At 34.4% G+C, this 19,446-nt stretch overlaps 2 protein-coding genes across 2 annotated transcripts; both read right to left on the bottom strand.

Annotated features, from left to right (window-relative positions):
• Positions 1 to 3,763: 3,763 nt before the first annotated feature.
• LOC128547604 (uncharacterized protein ZK546.14-like) lies at positions 3,764 to 10,756 on the bottom strand. Its single transcript, XM_053520647.1, has 2 exons — positions 10,700 to 10,756; positions 3,764 to 4,655 (listed from the first exon to the last, which is right to left on the bottom strand). The coding sequence occupies exon 2, from the start codon at positions 4,646 to 4,648 to the stop codon at positions 3,764 to 3,766; it is 885 nt and encodes a 294-aa protein (XP_053376622.1). The 5' UTR covers positions 4,649 to 4,655; positions 10,700 to 10,756.
• Positions 10,757 to 13,295: 2,539 nt separating this feature from the next.
• Positions 13,296 to 19,160, bottom strand: LOC123534090 (uncharacterized). Its single transcript, XM_045316142.2, has 4 exons — positions 19,005 to 19,160; positions 16,783 to 16,972; positions 15,708 to 15,854; positions 13,296 to 15,416 (listed from the first exon to the last, which is right to left on the bottom strand). The coding sequence occupies exons 2-4, from the start codon at positions 16,961 to 16,963 to the stop codon at positions 15,238 to 15,240; spliced, it is 507 nt and encodes a 168-aa protein (XP_045172077.2). The 5' UTR covers positions 16,964 to 16,972; positions 19,005 to 19,160; the 3' UTR covers positions 13,296 to 15,237.
• Between the last annotated feature and the right edge of the window lie 286 nt (positions 19,161 to 19,446).

Raw genomic sequence — 19,446 nt, forward strand, 5'->3', positions numbered from 1 at the left:
AAAAGGAAAATTGTAATAACTGGAAAGTGTATGGATTTTTCCATAGGCCATGGTGTGTGTGTGTGTGTGTGTGTGTCTCCTGGAATTTTCAAAATATGTTAGGACAGGAATAGATCTACATCTACAAAATCTTGACCCTGCTACAATTATCAATTTTGCATGTTTGTCTGTTCTCCAAAGATCTCAAACCGAGACTCGGAATTGCTCTTCTTTGTATCATTTCTTTTTTTTTTTTATTGATATTAAGCTACGTGTAAGGTGACCAGACTTAGGATGAGTATTCTACCTGAGTTTTATATGCTTGTATTGCATGTTTATTTCATGAGATGTTAAGAACCTGGCATTTACTTGAGTTGAAGTGTACTTCCCTTTTACTTTCCCATTTCTACATGTTGTAACTTATTACAATCAGTTGTGTTATTGATAGTAAGATAAACAGTTGTATCAGCAGCAAAAAATCGGACCTGGGATTTTACATGATCAGGTAAGTCATTAATATAAAGAAGAAAGAGGAGAGGCCCAAGGAAAGACCCATGGGACACACCAGATGTCACAGGAACTTCAACAGGTTTCTCGCCCTCGAGAATAACCAACTGGGTTCTGCCTATTAAGAAAGAGCGAATCCAGTTAAGAGTGCAGCCTCTGATACCATGCTCATGGAGTTTGTAAAGTAGTTTAGCGTGACTAACTTCGTCAAAAGCCTTGCTAAAATCAAACAGAATAAGGTCTGCCTGCTGGCCTGCAAGGGATCCGACTATATGTCATTAACTATGATATGTATAAGCTAGATACATATCTCGACACTTTCAAAAATAATCTTGATATTTCGAAATTTTTGAAAAAGTTGTCTAAATAACGTAAAATTTCCTTGAAATGTAATTTATTGCGATAATGTTTTCAGGGAAAATAAAAAACGATTAACTTTGCTGGAAATTTTAGAATATTTTCGTGATAGCTACCTATTTCGTGACAGTTCCTAGCACTGACACGAAATTTAGCGCTAAAACATTTACAGGTTATAAAAAATATCAAGAAAATATCATTTATTCTTGCAATATTTTCAGAAAAATGCACATATTTCCTGGAAAGTTTAAGAATGTTATAGCGATAGCTACTTAACTATCTCGTGGCAGAAAATGCCACCATAAAATGCGTGACACCTCTATATCAGATTCATTAATTGGACATCATAGTTAATGCAAAGGTGATTATATAATATCTGGTCAACAACATTACATTGCTATTTTATTAATGCTTATTGTTATGTACATACAACTGTACATACAACTGACAATTAATAAATTTTGTATCAATCTACCCAATCCAGCAAAATGAGCACATAAACCCACACTGGACATTGACACACCACAGATAGAAAAGAAACGCAGGACCATGACTGATAAAATGACACCGCCTGAAAACTATCAGAGATGTATCAAGACATCAGTGCAAACGGCCAACAGAAGCACTTGATCAATGCCAGACCCAATTAGGCTGATGGTCCCGATCATGAAGAGTTAGCCATTGCTTCTAACATCAATGAAAGAATGCTAGATTGATGTAACGCCGACTTTTAAGAAGGCATGCAGGTCAAATTCAGGTAATTAAAAACCTTTAATTCTTACAGGTGTTTTATGCAAAACTCTTGATCACATAGTTATTTCATTAATCATGAAACATTTTACTAACCTAGGCGTTTCATATCACCTCCAACACGGTTTTCGCGAAAAAAAAAAAAAGATCCTGTGTGACCCAGTTTATAATGTAAGTGAATAGTCTTCATCTATCTACCTACAACCACAGGTGGCAGTAACGTACCTAGGATACAGTATGGGTCCATTAGCCATATGTACTTAAATTTACTACAATTATAATGTTTTCTTAGGAAAAAAATGACAAAAAGCCATTTTGAAAAAAAAATTGCACCTGTGACAATGAGCCATGAGAAAGATAGGTAAGAACAGTTTGACATGTGCATTGCTTCCAGGTCCGTATATTTTTTTCAAAACAATATTTCCTTATCAATGATTGGCCGTCTATTGGGCAAAAGATTAATCTTTCAGAAAAACCTTACTTCAAAGCCCAGTTCCAAACCGTTTACGCATCACGAGCGAGCAACGGCGCACGAAACGGGAGTGTTTTCTCTATTTGAGTAAATCCCACACATTTTTCGCACCGAAGTCTCTCCCCTAAAACACACTAAGCACAACGTGCCAGTTTAAAATAACGTTATTACTGTTCAGAACAGGTTAAACGCAAACTAACAAGACCGAAAATCAGGTTCAATCCTACTTTGGTACTTACAAATTACTTACAAATTCTAATGGACCCATACTGTATCCTAGGTACGTTACAGCCACCTGTGCCAACAACAAGAAACAAACTTAAATTTTGTTAAAGCTTTTGATGAGATTAGTCATGCCCAAAAATCCATAATTATGGGATACTCATAAAGTGACATAAGTGTTCACACTCTTAAGGTGAAATACAATCGATAAAATGTGAGTTACCAGTGGTACAAACTTACTGACACATGAATTTTGCAAGATATCCTGATAAATTATCAAACATAGTCTATTGTGAAGAAGGGAGTTAACCGCTATTATAATGTAGCGTGAAACAGGAGCGTGCCTTATTCCTAATATCTAAATATGTATAATAATAATTTTTCTTGGGCTACTTTGCCTAATGATTTTAACTTTTCAAATATATAAATTTTCCTCAGGTTTCCTAACCTTATGATTGGCTTATATTCTAAGAAATGATTTTCAATCTCAAAACAACTGAACAATTTAAATCACAAAATATGAAATAGTTCAAACTCTCAAAATATTTTCAACTCTCAAACAACTCTTCGTTCGAATGCTTATTTAAGGAATCTTAAATAGATCTCCTCTATTTAAGAACTCTAAATATATTTATATATAATATATCTCTATATATATATTCTAAACACTTTCATACATTTGCCCATGAGGTTTTACTGGAACAGTAAAATATTTTTAATGCCAGATATCTGAGATTTCTGTGCATCAGTAAATATAAGTACTGCTCCGATCCGACACTTACATGGACAACAAGCAGACTGACTCTACAGCATTGAACAGATCTATTTATACCCCAGTCATATCCCGCAGCAAATAATTCGACTATTCTGATTGGCTAAAATTCTCAATCATACCCCGCAACAAATATTAAAGCTATTCTGATTGGTTAAAACTCTCAGCCTTCATAATTCATAGAGCGCCTTCTAACTCAATATACTTTTATAAGCATCTAACGTCTAAGACCGATTCCCGCATTCAAAACAACAAATACTTCATAAATGCATTCCAGAAAACATATATCAATTCATACCGTTTAAATAACTTATTCTAAATGCAAGATCACAAAATACGTACAGTAAATACACAGCTTTATCAATGTAATGTACCGTGTTTTTCTTTCTAACGGGTAGAGACGGCAAATGGCGGAGAAGCAGATAAGGGAAGTAACTATGTTACGACTCCTATATAAAAGTATTGGGTAAGTATCCGTCACATTACCCACGCCTCCGTCTACATGCGTCCCGCATGTTTCAAAACACTTTGATTAACCACTGTATAGGAAAAATATCAACAACAACTGACATTTAACAGATTTTTAAAATACACATTTCTTCATGAGTGAACAATTAAAAATAACAACTGAACAACATCTCCAAGTCTCTCTTACTGTTAGAAACATCTTTGTTTCTTATTTTCTTAGCTCCTCTATTTCAATTTCAAATACACATTTTCCCTCTGACGTTTTCTTCTTCAACGATAATGTTTCTAGGTTCAATCTTTATATCTTCTGGTATATAATCACCTAAGTTTATGGTTTCTTCTCTTTCATACTTTCTTCCTTTAACTTTTTCAAAACTCTGAAAAACTTTCTTTGAACCATATTTCACAGACATATCTTGCACTGCAGTATTGTCTTGCTCAATAGCCATTTCACACTCTATGTTAATCTTATTAACATTCTTCTCAACGTTAGGAAGGTTAGTTTGCTTATCTACTGGTAGTCTTTTCTCAGGCTTAATAGTATTGTCAAATTTTTGCTTCTTATACATCTCCTTGGATTTCTCCATCAGTGGAAAAGCTTTTCGTTTCGGCACGAATATCTTTGGCTTTGTTCCTAGTCTCTCAAGACGTCCCTTCATAATATCTTTAGCTTCAGACTGCTTCTGTGTTTCCAATTCTTTGTTCATTAGGGCTTTGTCTTCTATTTCTGACTGTTCCTTGATTTCGGACTTTGCACCTATTACATTAACTTCACTTTCACTTAAACTGCTTCCATCACTATCATCACTTTCCTGACTGTTTTCACCCTTGCTCTCCTTTTCATCCCTTTCCGTATCTTCATCATCTTGAATACTGATGTCTGGGTCTACGTCCCAATCACTTTCGTCTTCACTTGTATCTACACTTATTGTTTGAGCTGCATTTTCACTTTTCTTCTCAAATGTAGCTTTTTCTTCTACTTTCTTATGATACTTCTTCCTATGAATTTTCAGATAGGAAATTTTCTTGAAAGTGACACCGCACACTGCACATGGTATTCTGATATTCTCTGTATCCTTTTCAGGCACTTCTTTTCTTTTGGTCGTTTTGGTGTTTGGCATTTTAGATCTGAAAATAGAACGTATATAGTCATTTAACCATGCAGGTTTCTTTCTCTCTCTACCATATCTACTCTTATCTGGTATAACTTCTTCTAAACTTTCATCATCTGATATTCTGTTATTCTGATCTGAGTCTATCTGAAATGAATCTGACATTACTGGGCTATCATCAAATGTCATCTGTTTTGGCGCCTTTCGCATCCTGTTAGCATGGATAACCTGAAATGTGCTTAATTTACCACAATTGACTTTATATAATACATCTGAAACTACTTCTGCTACTATATATGGACCTCTCCAAAATGATGTTAGTTTCGAAGAACAGCCTACTTTTTTAACAGGAAAATATACAAAAACTTTATCACCAACAGTAAATTTGTCAAAAGATAATTTTGTATCATGAAAAATCTTTTGTCGTTTCATAGCTTTTTCAGTAGTTTGTCTAACTAAATTGTGAGCTGATTCTAAATTTTCTTGCAATTCCCAAACCCACTGTGATGCTGGTATTTTCTTAATGCTAGGGGCATTTCAAACGCTAAATCTAAAGGAGTACTTAATTCTCGACCTAACATTAACATATTTGGTGTCATTCCTGTAGTTTCGTGTTCAGTCGACCTGTAGGCCATCATAACATAGGGAAGAAGTTCATCCCAGTTTCTATGATGTTCTTCAACATACATACTCAACATTGTAGCCAAAGTTTTGTTAAACCTTTCCACCATTCCATCAGATTGAGCATGATATGGTGTCGTTCTGGTTTTCTTAATTTGCAATAAAGAACACATTTCTTTGAAAAGTTTACTTTCAAATTGAGAACCTTGATCTGAATGAATGGTATTTGGGATACCAAACCTAGTAATTACATTTTCAATTAAAATCTTAGCAACTGTTCGAGCTTCCATATTTGCCATCGGAAAACATTCCGTCCATTTTGTAAAATAATCTGCAATTACTAAAATATATTTGTTTCCTGACTCAGTTTGGGGAAGTTCACCTAGTATGTCAATAGCAATTCTTTCAAACGGATAACCACTTCTTACAATTTGCATAGGAGCTTTTCTTGTTTGTGTGGGTCCTTTCCGTTTAAGACATGCTTCACAACTCGATACGTAACCTCTGACATCATTTTGAAGCCCTGGCCAGTAAAATCTGTGTCTTATTTTACTCAAAGTTTTTCGAATACCCAAGTGTCCAGAAGCTTTTATATCATGTAAATATTTTAAAACTGTTTGTCTCAACTTAAGCGGTACTATTGCTTGCCAATACACAACATCAGTACCTAAAACATCCCATTTCCTAACTATCAAATTATCTCTAATGGCTAATCTAGACCACTGACCCCATAATGATTTCACAAAATAATTTTGACTTAAAATGTCCTTATATTCTGGTCTATTTCCCTTAACTAACCACGCCTTTACAATCTGGATATTGTCATCTGCTTCCTGTGCACTTTGTAAATCTATATCGGTGCAATTTTCAGATTTCTGATCACATGAATTGACCATGAAAGCTTTTTCTTTAAATTCAGGGTGATTATCAATGCCACATTGTCTACAAGGTATTCTACTTAAACTATCGGCATTTTTGTGAAGTCTACCTGGTCTATGCTCAATTGTCATATCATATGCTGACAAAATCTCTAACCACCGGGCAACTTGACCTTCGGGGTTTTTAAAATTCATCAGCCAACGGAGTGAACCATGATCAGTTCTTATAAGCAATTTCTGGCCATATAAATAATGTCTAAAATATTTCACGAAATAAACCAAAGCCAACAGCTCTTTCCTGGTAACACAATATTTACGTTCAGCTTTACTCAAAGTTCTGCTGGCATAAGCTACAACACGTTCTGAATTATTCACCTTTTGTGAAAGAACTGCTCCAATAGCAAAATTACTAGCATCTACATCTAAGATGAATGGCTTTGTAAAATCAGGATGTGCTAAAATCGGAGCTTGAACTAGCATTTGCTTTAAAGTCGTGAACGATTTTTCGCATTCCTGATTCCATAAAAATGACTGATGTTTTTCTGTTAACTTAAACAAAGGTTTTGCGATTTCAGAAAAGTTCAAAATAAATTTTCTATAACATCCACAAAGACCTAAGAAAGATCTAATTTCGTGAACATTAGTTGGTGTTGGCCACGTTTTTATGCTCTCAATTTTCTTTGGGTCTGTTCTTATTCCAGAAGCCGATACGATATGTCCTAAAAATTCGACCTCTTTAGCAAATAGAAAACATTTTTTCGGTTTAAGTTTTAGATTTGCTTCATTTAATCGTTCAAAAACTGTCTCTAAATTTTTGACCATTTCCTCGAATGTTTTGCCGAAAACAATTATATCGTCTAAATAGATTAAACAAATTTGCCAATGTAAGCCTGCTAGAACAGTTTCCATAAGCCTTTCAAAGGTTGCAGGCGCGTTACATAATCCAAATGCCATGACCTTAAATTCAAATAAACCGAACCTTGTTGAAAATGCTGTTTTCTTTTGGTCTTCTTTTTCTACTTCTACTTGCCAGTAGCCCGAAGATAGATCTAGACTACTGAACCATTGTGCATTAGCTAACTGATCGAGAGATTCGTCTACTCTAGGAAGTGGATATGCATCTTTAATCGTAAGATCATTGACTTTTCTATAATCAATACAAAAGCGATGTGTACCGTCTTTCTTTTTAACCATTACCACACCACTTGACCATGGGCTTGATGAAGGTTCAATTATATTTCTGTCCAACATATCTTTAATTTGTTTTTCAATTTCCTTGTTCAAGTGTTCTGGAACTCTACGCAATGGTTGTTTAACTGGTCTAGCATCTCCAGTTGGAATTTGATGTCTTACAATACCAGTTCTACCTATATCAGTTTCTGACTCAGAGAAGATATTTGAATACTTAATCAACAATTTAGCTACCTGTTTTCTTTGTATTTCAGTAAGACCTGTAGTAGATCTTGCATAAAGATCTTTCAAATGTTCAGGTATTTTGGAAGGAACATTACATTTCTTTGACGTGGAACTAACACTAGAAACAGGACTTAAAGTTGCTAAATTTGTTCCAGGATATAAAGTTTGTTCTTCATGCGAAAGGTTCATTATCCTAAGTGGAACAGTACTATTTCCACGTACTAAAGATTTTGCGATCAGCCTATTATCATAGGTGTGTTGGTTCTCCATAGGTTCTACAATATATAGGCCATGTTTATGTATCATTTCAGGATTCGAAACTTTTCCCTCAATGATTGTTTCGGACCTTGGTGGAACAACCGATTTTTCTTTAACAAGAATTCTGTAACACCCTATGTTTCCCTGACAGCTTAATTTACATGTTTTGCCTTGAAGCAGCATTGTCTCGTCTAACACATTTACAACTACATTATGAGTTTTCATAAAATCAAGTCCTAAGACAATATCAAGATCAATATCTGAGATAACAACGTTAGCAAGACATTTACATTTATTTATCTCAATATTAATTTCTGTTTTACCTTTTGTATTCAAAGGTGAACCTGATGCAGTCAAAATGTCATGCTCAAATATTTCTAAATCTTTATTATGTTCAAGCATCTCAAAGAACTGTGTTGAAACCATAGTTAGAGTTGCTCCTGTGTCAATTAAACAATTTGCCTCTCTTCCGTTAACTATTCCAGTAACATACAACCCGGAACCTTGTTTTGAATTCGAAGAACTATTCCTAGAAGATGAATTAAAGTTATGTTTCGATTTTGGTCCTACTGAATTTTTGTCATTATTTTGTCGCCTTTTCGGACAATAATACTGAGTGTGACCTTCTTCACCACTGTTAAAACATGTAAACCTATTGTTAGGTTTTCTATTCTGATTCGAAAATGTCCTAGATGTGTCTGTATTCTTAGGCATGTTTGTTTTGTCTTTATAGTTATATTTCCCTTCAAGAAAGCTATCTGATCTTCTTGACCTATTTTTGTTTTGAAATGTATCAAACTTAGTCTTCAGTTCTTCAACTGATTTGGCCAACATCTCTATTGTTCTGTTTTGCTTTCTTATTTCATTTTGTTCTGATGAATTAAAACTTCTTACATATCCCTGGCCTTCTAGACGTTTGCGCTCAGCCTTATTAAATGCTTCGAGCTCTACTGCATGGCGTACTGCATCATTTAGATTTATAGGCCTAGCTTGTTTTATTCTTAAACGCATTTCTGAATTCGAAAGCGAATCAATAAATTGTTCTTTTGCTAAGGTCTCTTTTACATCTCCAGGGGCTGAAGGGTATGCTAAATTAGTCAAACGTCTTATTTCTTGAGCCATTTCAGATAAAGTTTCTGTGGCTTTCTGTCGTCTTTCCCTAAGTTGCGCTCGGTATAGCTCAGTCTGGTTCGGGGGTGCAAACCTTTCTTGAAGTGCATTTACTAAATCAGTATAACTACTACTAGACTTTCCTAAATTTCCAAATACACCCTGAGCTTGCCCTCTTAACGATACAGCGAGATACAAACCTTTCTGTTCATCTGACCAATTATTTATTTTTGAACAAGCCTCAAAATGTGCTTTATAGTCTATCCAAGACCCTGTACCATCATATGTCGCTGGTTTCATTAATACAGAAGGCTTACTTTGAATAAATTTAACACTAGATTCTGCAAATGTATCTGAACTTGTAGATTTATCACTACTAGATATATTTCTATTATGATCCGAAAGTTCGTTTTCAGATTTATTTTTGTTTGAACTTGAAACTGTATCTTTAGTCTTAACGGACATTTCAGACTTCTTATCACTGCTTATTTGATCTGAGCTTTCCTTTGGTTTTGAAAATATTTTTCTCCTAGCTTCTGCATTTTCATTTTGTGATTCATTTCTTAACCCTAAATAAGGTATCTCAAACTTTGGCGTTGAATGTTTAACATTCGGGTCATAACCAGGTGAAACGGTCGAATGTTGCCCTTGACTCAAAATTTCACGTGTTATACTAGGTATCTTTGGCAACTGCCGTTTTGGTTTTGAGTATATAGGGATACTAGTCATATCATATTTAGCATTCTCCAGGCCTGAAGCCTGAAACTCGGCCAACTGTCTTTCTAACAGTTCAATTTCATACTTCATTCTTAAACTCTCATTCTCTTTCTGTAACCTATCTATCTTTTCAAAATAGAAAGAAAAATCTTCCGTATCCCTTGCCTCGGCCATAACTCAAAAATATGTGTGTATTTAAGCTTTAAAATACGTAGGTAAGTGATAAAGATATATTTATCAATGATATCCCACCGCTGCCACCAATTTTGTAGCGTGAAACAGGAGCGTGCCTTATTCCTAATATCTAAATATGTATAATAATAATTTTTCTTGGGCTACTTTGCCTAATGATTTTAACTTTTCAAATATATAAATTTTCCTCAGGTTTCCTAACCTTATGATTGGCTTATATTCTAAGAAATGATTTTCAATCTCAAAACAACTGAACAATTTAAATCACAAAATATGAAATAGTTCAAACTCTCAAAATATTTTCAACTCTCAAACAACTCTTCGTTCGAATGCTTATTTAAGGAATCTTAAATAGATCTCCTCTATTTAAGAACTCTAAATATATTTCTATATAATATATCTCTATATATATATTCTAAACACTTTCATACATTTGCCCATGAGGTTTTACTGGAACAGTAAAATATTTTTAATGCCAGATATCTGAGATTTCTGTGCATCAGTAAATATAAGTACTGCTCCGATCCGACACTTACATGGACAACAAGCAGACTGACTCTACAGCATTGAACAGATCTATTTATACCCCAGTCATATCCCGCAGCAAATAATTCGACTATTCTGATTGGCTAAAATTCTCAATCATACCCCGCAACAAATATTAAAGCTATTCTGATTGGTTAAAACTCTCAGCCTTCATAATTCATAGAGCGCCTTCTAACTCAATATACTTTTATAAGCATCTAACGTCTAAGACCGATTCCCGCATTCAAAACAACAAATACTTCATAAATGCATTCCAGAAAACGTATATCAATTCATACCGTTTAAATAACTTATTCTAAATGCAAGATCACAAAATACGTACAGTAAATACACAGCTTTATCAATGTAATGTACCGTGTTTTTCTTTCTAACGGGTAGAGACGGCAAATGGCGGAGAAGCAGATAAGGGAAGTAACTATGTTACGACTCCTATATAAAAGTATTGGGTAAGTATCCGTCACAATAATACTCTCAAAATAATTGATAAAGTCGACGTTCTTCTTGACATTTTACCAATTTCTAACTTTTATTTTCACTCACTTTGTCATTATTAGGTGTCATATATACATTCCATGCAAAACTTGGTGGAAAAAAAAACATGTGGAAAAATTCATCCTATTGGCTAGTAGCTTTAAAAAGCGTCATAGAAAAAAAGCTCCAGTCAGCATAGAGTGTTAGGTGGCCATTTGGCTCCGTTGTGTAGATGTCTGCGAATATTTCAAATGAACTTTCATGGGGCGAGAACATCAACAGGTCAACCAAGAAGGTATACCTAACTCTTAAATTCCTTTGAAGAAATGTTAAAGTAAAAGTCCACGGCTTACCAGACCCTAGATCGGCCACAACTGGAATATGTATCCGAAGACAGGTCTCCCCAAACTCTAATTGATCAATTAGAATGATGTGTAAGATAACTCACGAACTAGCCGCCATCACCATCCAAAGTTACAACACATTTAGGAGAGCCTCCAGGCGAGCCCATCTGCTGAGCTACAGGTTAAACCCAGCCAAGACTGGTTACTTCAACTTCTTATATTTCTCACGGACTGTTTATCATTGGAACAGTTTCCAACTTGATATTCTTGAATAATTCAATTTGGCCGACATTAACCATCCATCGTCTTATAATAAACACGTCAAAAACAAAGTCAAGATACGAAGTTTCCGTTCCACGTCTGCTTATATTATTTGATTATTCAAAACATTCCAGCTTTTAAGCTATGTGGCATGCATAGTTTCACCGTACAATGACAACATTTACACTTGTACCTACCATTTACAGAAGCCATGGTAAGCGCATGTTTCCAAACCGATCACTGTTTGTTCTATAATTAGTCGAAACGAGATTTTTCTGAACTAAAAAAAACTTACATTTTGTTCAAAACAGTTACAGGCAAAGAGTTACGAACAGACTTGTAAATACAGGAAAAAATATAAACAACGCAAGAAAAATGTTTATATAACAATTACATTAATTCAATGTCAGTCTCGCCGATTCACGATGTGTTTGCACTTGCATATGCTGCTCACCGATTCGATAAAAGTCTCTTGGTGATAGAAGTCCACGAGTCACACACAACAAGCCATCACCAGACTTATTATTATACTTTATAGAACTAAGAATATGATGAATCTGTTCTAACTGTTCCGCCATAATTATTTAAACTTTAGGCCATCACAAACAATACTCTTATGTCATTTATATTAACTGTTCATATATATATATAATAATTTCCAAGGAATTAACAGCAGCAGACTTCTGTGTTTTTCAGTTATCTTAATTCTTCACTGCAAGCGCTTTCAATTGTACACATATCTTCAGGCAGTTTACATTTTGAAATTTTGAATCTCTCGTTTCTTTCTTCAGCTGCTTCGGTGGCCGAGCGGTTATGGTCGCTTGCTTCGAACCACTTGCCCCATACCTCTGTGGGTTCGAGCCCAGCTTTGGTTGTCATGTGAGGAAACCATGCAGCTTACTTATGGAATGTCAATGAAGTTCCCCCAAATGCTAGCTCGTGTCTGAACTAATGCCTGGGAGAGTACCTAGGTTTTTCTCCCACCACTTAATTACGGAAGACATATTTACAATCCAGTAAAAAGTGTAAACACTGTATCTTGATTGTTTGATGCATGTTGTTGTCATATATGCATGTAAGTTCAACGGGCTTAAAATAGGATTACTTACAGAAATGTGGCCTCATTCAGGTATCAGTGATATTGGATCAAGTTCCAAATACACTAATGCCATTGATTTAGATAGATCCGAAAGTTCAGCATTCCGGGTTTGTAATTTTTTGGAATTCATTCTTTTCCACTGATATATCTGTCACGGTATAGAAATTGAATATTAAAACGGGGAGAAAATGTGTAGGCGGCCGGATAGCTCAGTCGGTAGGGCATCAGAACGGTATTCCGAGGCCCCGGGTTCGAGTCCCGGTCTGGCTGCACATTTTTCTCACTCTGTGACCATGGAGCTTTCATAAAAAGAATTGTTTCATATATTTTTCCAGATCTGGTCTCGACATTTCCTTCGTTTTAATAACTGGTAATGTAGTTGTAAATTATTCGTCCCTTTTAGGGTCGAAATGCATGTACCAAGTAGGTTTTGCTGCAATTAGACTACTATGAGATGTTGCCTTAATAAACCAGTGAAAACAATTTCTATAGTCACCTTTCAACACCTTTTTTTCTAGTTCTAAAAATGTCAACAGATCTGAAACAGACTGGTATAAAATAGACTGATATCAAACCTTAATTATATAAAGACTTACACAAAGAAGTTTTTTTTGTTCTTCAACATTTTGTAATTTGAAAAACAAATATTTCAGGCGTTTCTTGGCAATTTTTGCCACAATTTTCATGAAAGGAAACCCCGATTACATTTGAATGTTTTTGTAAGTACTCAAAAAAAAAGATCAAACGTTATATAAATTTAATTCACATCCGCCAATTTTATACGAAAGGTTGAACTTCCGTACGTGCAACTTTTCCAAGACCCTTGTAAGTGATCAGAACTAATGCATCACATCACACAAATCCACACTGACAACATTTCAGGTTACGTAAACAGAGTGACCAACCCACGTGACATAACAGTATCGTAGACACGAGGAAGTCGCTCGAACGTTTAATTTATCTTTTAGTTTACTTTAATTGACTGATTTTGATGAAATAGAAAGCGTCGAAGACAGGAAAACGAGTGATTTCCTCGACACAAAATGTCTGCCAGTATGGGGCGCCGTTTTACTATTTTATAGGCATTTTTTGATTATCAAAAAATCATTTCTTGATATCAAAAATTCGATTTCTTGATATCAGAAGAAAATCATTTCTTGATATCAAAAAATCAGTCACATTTTTTGATACCAGAAAATCGATTTCTTGATATCAAGAATTCATTTTCTGATATCAAGAAATCGATTTTCTGTTATAAAAATTCGAGTTTTTGATATCAGGAATTCATTTTCTGATATCAAGAAATGCTGTCCATTTTTGATATCAGGAAATGATTTTTTGATATAAAAATGTGTTATTTCTTGATATCAAGAAATCGAATTCTTGATATCAATAAATGATTTTCTGATATCAAAACATTGACTTCTTGACATCAAGAAATAAATTTTTTGATGTCAAAAAATCAAGCCTATTTTTGATATCAAAAATTCGGCACTTCCCGATCTAAATATAGATGAATTGAATAGGATCATATAGAATTGTATAATCCCCGCTATGGAACGCCTAGACTGTCTTGACACGATGATTGTTACTTAATCATGTGTTTTTCCCAATATATTCGGTACAAATTATAATCTTTCTTGTAGATAAAACAGTTTGTTATCTACATTTACTAGTTTGTCCGGTACATTTCTTAGTTTGTGTTGTGCATTCTCCAGTTTGTGCTGCACAATTGATAGTTCGTCATGTGCATTTTCAAATATATTCGGTACAAATTATTATTTGTCTTGTAGATTAAACAATTTATTATGTACATTTACTTGTTTGTCCGGTACGTTTCTTAGTTTGTGTTGTGCATTCACTAGTTTGTGCTGTCCAATAGGTAGTTCGTCATGTGCTTTTCTTAATATGTTCGGTACCAATCATAATTTGTTGTGTAGATAAAACAATTTGTTATGTACATTAACTAGTTTGCCCGGTACATTTCTTAGTTTGTGTTGTGCATTTACTAGTTTGTGCTGTCCAATTGATTGCTTAAAATTTCTTGATATCAAAAAATAATTCTTGATATCAAAAATTCGAATTTTTGATATCAAGAAATCATTTCTTGATATCAAAAAATGACTAGAAAATAGTAAAACGGCGCCCCATATGCCAGACATTCTAAATACTTTCCTCAAACACTCTGCTCAAATGTTCTTTTTTACCTTGACTAAATGTTTAGGTAACGTGCACAATGAGATTTGGGTGTAGTGTTCGAAGAAAGTATTGAAAATGTGTGCTGAGGTCAGCACTCTTCGACGCTTTTTTCATAAAGTGATAAAAAATTATAAGCAAAAACGTTACATGAATCTAGTTATTTTTCACGTATGTGCGGTAACAAAAAGTCACATGGGTTAGCCACCCTAGTAAAGCACATGCATTTTGTATTTTAGTATAGTCTAGTGCGTGTACAGATTATACAGCATGAAAACAAACATGTCTGATAACACGGTAATTCGATAACTGAATATGAGAGACTTGAAAATTTATACACAGCACTTAAGAATATATAATACACTATTTGTTTGTGCATATGCCTTTGTTGGATTACAGCCTTACATATCAGTTCATCTGCAGTTAAAATGAGCACAGAACCAGTCTTTTTTTTCAAAACATTTTAGCAATTAATCTCAGAGGAGTTTTTTACTGCCTAAAAGTGATGTATCCATTTCTGCTTTTAGAACCTGCCAGTAAGCCTAATACTGCAGATAGGAGTGATAGCACAGCAGACATTATAGCAATGTAAAATCCTGCACTGAAAATAGCCGCGTGTACTTTGTTTTCCACTCCATACACAATGACTGCTGACACGATAACCAAACCTGTAAAAAATGCGACTGAATATGAAACAAATAACATACAAGTCTATCAACCAACATGAACATATTATTTTAAAACAACAACAACACGTAGTCTATAAGAAGATGCTTTGGGCGCATAGACTGCAACCAAGTAAAGCAAATAGCAGACCCGGTGTACTATGGGAGCGAAATCGTGAAAATGCCGCTTTGAATACATTTTTAACGGCCAATGTTGTAGCATTGATAATAATAGGCTGTTTGAACGTTTTTATATCACATGAAATAACAATTTTAGTTAATTAAAAGTTATACCTCCAGTTAGTGAAGACAATGCGAACGTTACACATACTCTCCTTCCGTATTCGCCGTAGTGGAAAATGCACCCACTTATCATTGTTAGGAATTGAACAAGTACCCCAATGGCCATTAAATACTGTACAACGTGAAACCATTCTTTCACTGAAAAGTATTCAACATCATTTTATTTCTCAAATTCTCATTGGGTTACAGTCATGACATAAGGGACCGCAGTTCTGTATACGCTGAACAAAGGTTGTTCCAAAACTCTAAGTTTAATTTTCAGTATTCACTTTATTCATAATTCAATGTTTCGACTAATTCTCGACATGGTTAAAGATTATAAACTTGTTATACTAAAATTATGAATATTTTAGGGTTTTTTCTGCACATAGAATCTATTTGTTAGGTCAAACCTCAGCTATTTTTCAGCTCTTGCAGTACCTCCTTTATTGCTTGGCTGAGACAATTTCATTAAAATGTCATCATATTCCATTGCATCAGTTCCCTTGTTGTCTGGTATAATGAACAATGAAGCCTTATTTTTCATGGGTTGAAGTTTCAAAAAATTCAACTGATAGGCCAAGTTTACATTTGTATGCATTAATTTAACAATGTAATAGCTTGTGGGTTTCTTCCAGCTGTACTCAACACTGTCCCATGGTGCCCAATTGCATGTGTCCCATCGTGCCCAAACCCCACCAACCATACTGCTTCACTGGGATTAAACATTTTGTGAAATTATCAATCAATGTGTGCTTTATAAATAGTGTTATAGAAATGATTTTAAAGAGTTCACTGCAGAACGTTATGAGACAATATTAGTGATATGTTTTTATTTCACTCAGAGTAGTAAAAAAAAGAAAAAAAAACTTCACTGAAGTTTTATTTTAAATCCTCCCACCTTCGAACTCCGTATAGAAAAACAGCTTGAGAAAGGAAAGATTTTTGCGATTCAGATAGATTAGTTTATTTTTCAGGGAAAGTTACATCTGATGTCCCATGGTGCCCATGTCCCGTGGTGCCCCGGTCTCCCGTACTTTGCCGGAAATGATTGACGTTAACGTATGATATCATTTAAGAGAAATACCATGTTTAACGTTCCTGCAGTCAAATCTGGTTGTATACACCGTACAGTTTCTCCAGAGACCTCCGTGATATACCACACCATCAAGTTCTACACTTGTCCAGTACGGCAAAATTGTACTGAACAAACCCAGCATGAAAGCGAAGACACTGGCACACAATCCAGCCGTTGGGGATACCCTCATTCCGACAAGCTGCGACGGAAAAATTCGTAAGAAGCATAAATTTCAATAAAATAGTACAAACATTGTCAGGTTAAGGTATCCAGTCCTGTATTTTTTTTCTGAAAAGTACACATACTATGTTTATGTTTACGCACACCCTGTTCACGGGTAGGCTTACTTTATTTTGTGATATGTCGTATCTATCTGTGTTACAGTTACGTAAAAAAAATCTTGATCAAAAAGTACATAAATGGTTTGCTTGAGCTCGAAGTCTTTTTATGCCTGCATATTTATTGTAACGCAAGGAAAATTAAACAATCGTCAGAACATTAAATATTTTGGTCACTGTTCAGGTTCTACTTTCCGATCTTCGACGTTGTTCATTATCTGTCGGGACGCATCGTGCAATCGACGGAAGCGTGGATAATAATAGACGAGACGTTACATTTTGTTAGTATGATTTATACACTTTCCATGAGAGGTGGAATACACGTTGTAATGAGAACGGCCGTATTCTTTTTTTCACTTCTTTTTATATTTTTTCTTTGCTTCTTGTTTTACTTCTAAAATTTTCCAATGATACGGGAAAATAAAGAATATATTGTCAAAAGTTGTTTAAATTTTTTTTTATGATGGATCTGCTGTGTATGTATTGTGCCTATTGGGAAGTAAAAACATATTATTAAAAAGAATGATTTAAAGGAATTACTATCAATATTTAATCACAGCTGACAAAATACAGCGCTTACCGTGATCAAAAAATGTTGGAACACTTCATACTTGTTATCAACAAGCTATTTTCTAGACAAATCATCCGTATTCTACATACAGGCGAAAACCCTAACGTACAACGTACAACAGTTCGGGCAACGTATGGTTCTCTCTAAATAACTGTATTGTTTGTTATTTCATCATAAAAGGACACTGTTTAGTTCCGATCTTATAGAATCGTTTCTGTATACTAAATTGATATGTTAGGAAAGAGTTATTTTAAATAAGCATACTATTTATACAAATTCTTCGAGACAAAGATTTCTTTAGATTCTCTTTCTTTACCTTTTCTTAAAATAATGTAATTATCCGGATTACTTTAAATTAGTATTTATAGCATGTCTACAATTATAAGAATTTAATACAAACGATTTGGAAGCTACTATCATCCATTTATTTCAGGTAGCTGTAGCTTTCATGTATAATCAGAGTATCACAGTGTAAAGAAAATAAGGTGGGGAAACAGCTTCTAAAATAAAGTGAAGACACCAGTGAAAAGCAAACTGATTAAAATATTATATGTCATCAAACTGTATTTAAACCTCCATAAATAGTTACTCCTGCACCAAAACCAATACGAAAAGAAAACCTCACAGGCCAATGTATTAGAAGGGAAGGGGTTTTGATACAAGCTTTTAGCTTACTTCTCAATCCTATCACATTAATATATGTCTGTATGATACATATTTGGAAAATAAATATTGTTTAAACCAACGTATTAGAAGAACGTGCTATCATTGATGAAATTTCAGATAAAGTGCTAAGAGCACCATCATAACAAACTGACCTAGGGTAATGGAACACATTCATGTATTAATCAACGAACAATGTTAAGAGGAGATGAAACTATTTACTACTGGTTATTTTGTGAACACAATGTGATCTATTTAGTACCACGAAGCAGTTGTGAGGTAAGAACGACTCTTGTAGTAGAAATTGGGCTTGAAAATGCGTAGAGATCCACACAAATCTTTTAACTGTTACAATACATATATACTTTGAGAAAAGCAGATTTAATCTAGTCTGTCTATATTTTCACAAATTTTGTGTCTTTATTTCCTTACGTTAAGATACGAAACAAGTTTTTTCTTATTTAATTTTACACGAGGAAGAAATAAACATACAAAACACCTATACAAAACATACCACTTCAAACCTATACGAAATAAAACGTCTTTTAACTTCTGTAGAATATCGTAAATAATTTACTTACTAAAGTGAATTACATGCATATCAAGCTTAAGTGGACGAAAAATTTACAACAAATATCATAGAAAATGATAATACATACCTTGTTACACTGTATTCCATACAAAACATAGATTTATGTAACTTATTACTCATCTATTATGATACTAGGAAGTTAATGATACAATGTTAGCATTAACAATACTTCCATAAATATTTCTTAATCATGATATCCCAGACCAAACCAAATTTGTTGTTTTCCCCGTCCTATGAATTAAACTGAAATGGAAATAACAACTATGATAAACGATGTTACATATTCTCCATATTCGATTTTGGCATGCTCCGTACTTTTTTTCCGGAAGCTATGTGCGCGTGAGCTGCATTTACGTCTGAAGAATGCCGAATGCCTAACGATTACCTCAAGTGTTTGGTTCGGAGTAGGCTCTCCTTTTCAAGAGCATCCCAGATCGAGCCACTATTAAACAAAAATATAGCCCGCCCGCTTAACTCAATAGGGAGAGCGCAGATGTACGGATCTCCGG

This window comes from Mercenaria mercenaria, chromosome 12 (assembly GCF_021730395.1).
Source record: "Mercenaria mercenaria strain notata chromosome 12, MADL_Memer_1, whole genome shotgun sequence".
NCBI classification, from domain to species: domain Eukaryota; kingdom Metazoa; phylum Mollusca; class Bivalvia; order Venerida; family Veneridae; genus Mercenaria; species Mercenaria mercenaria.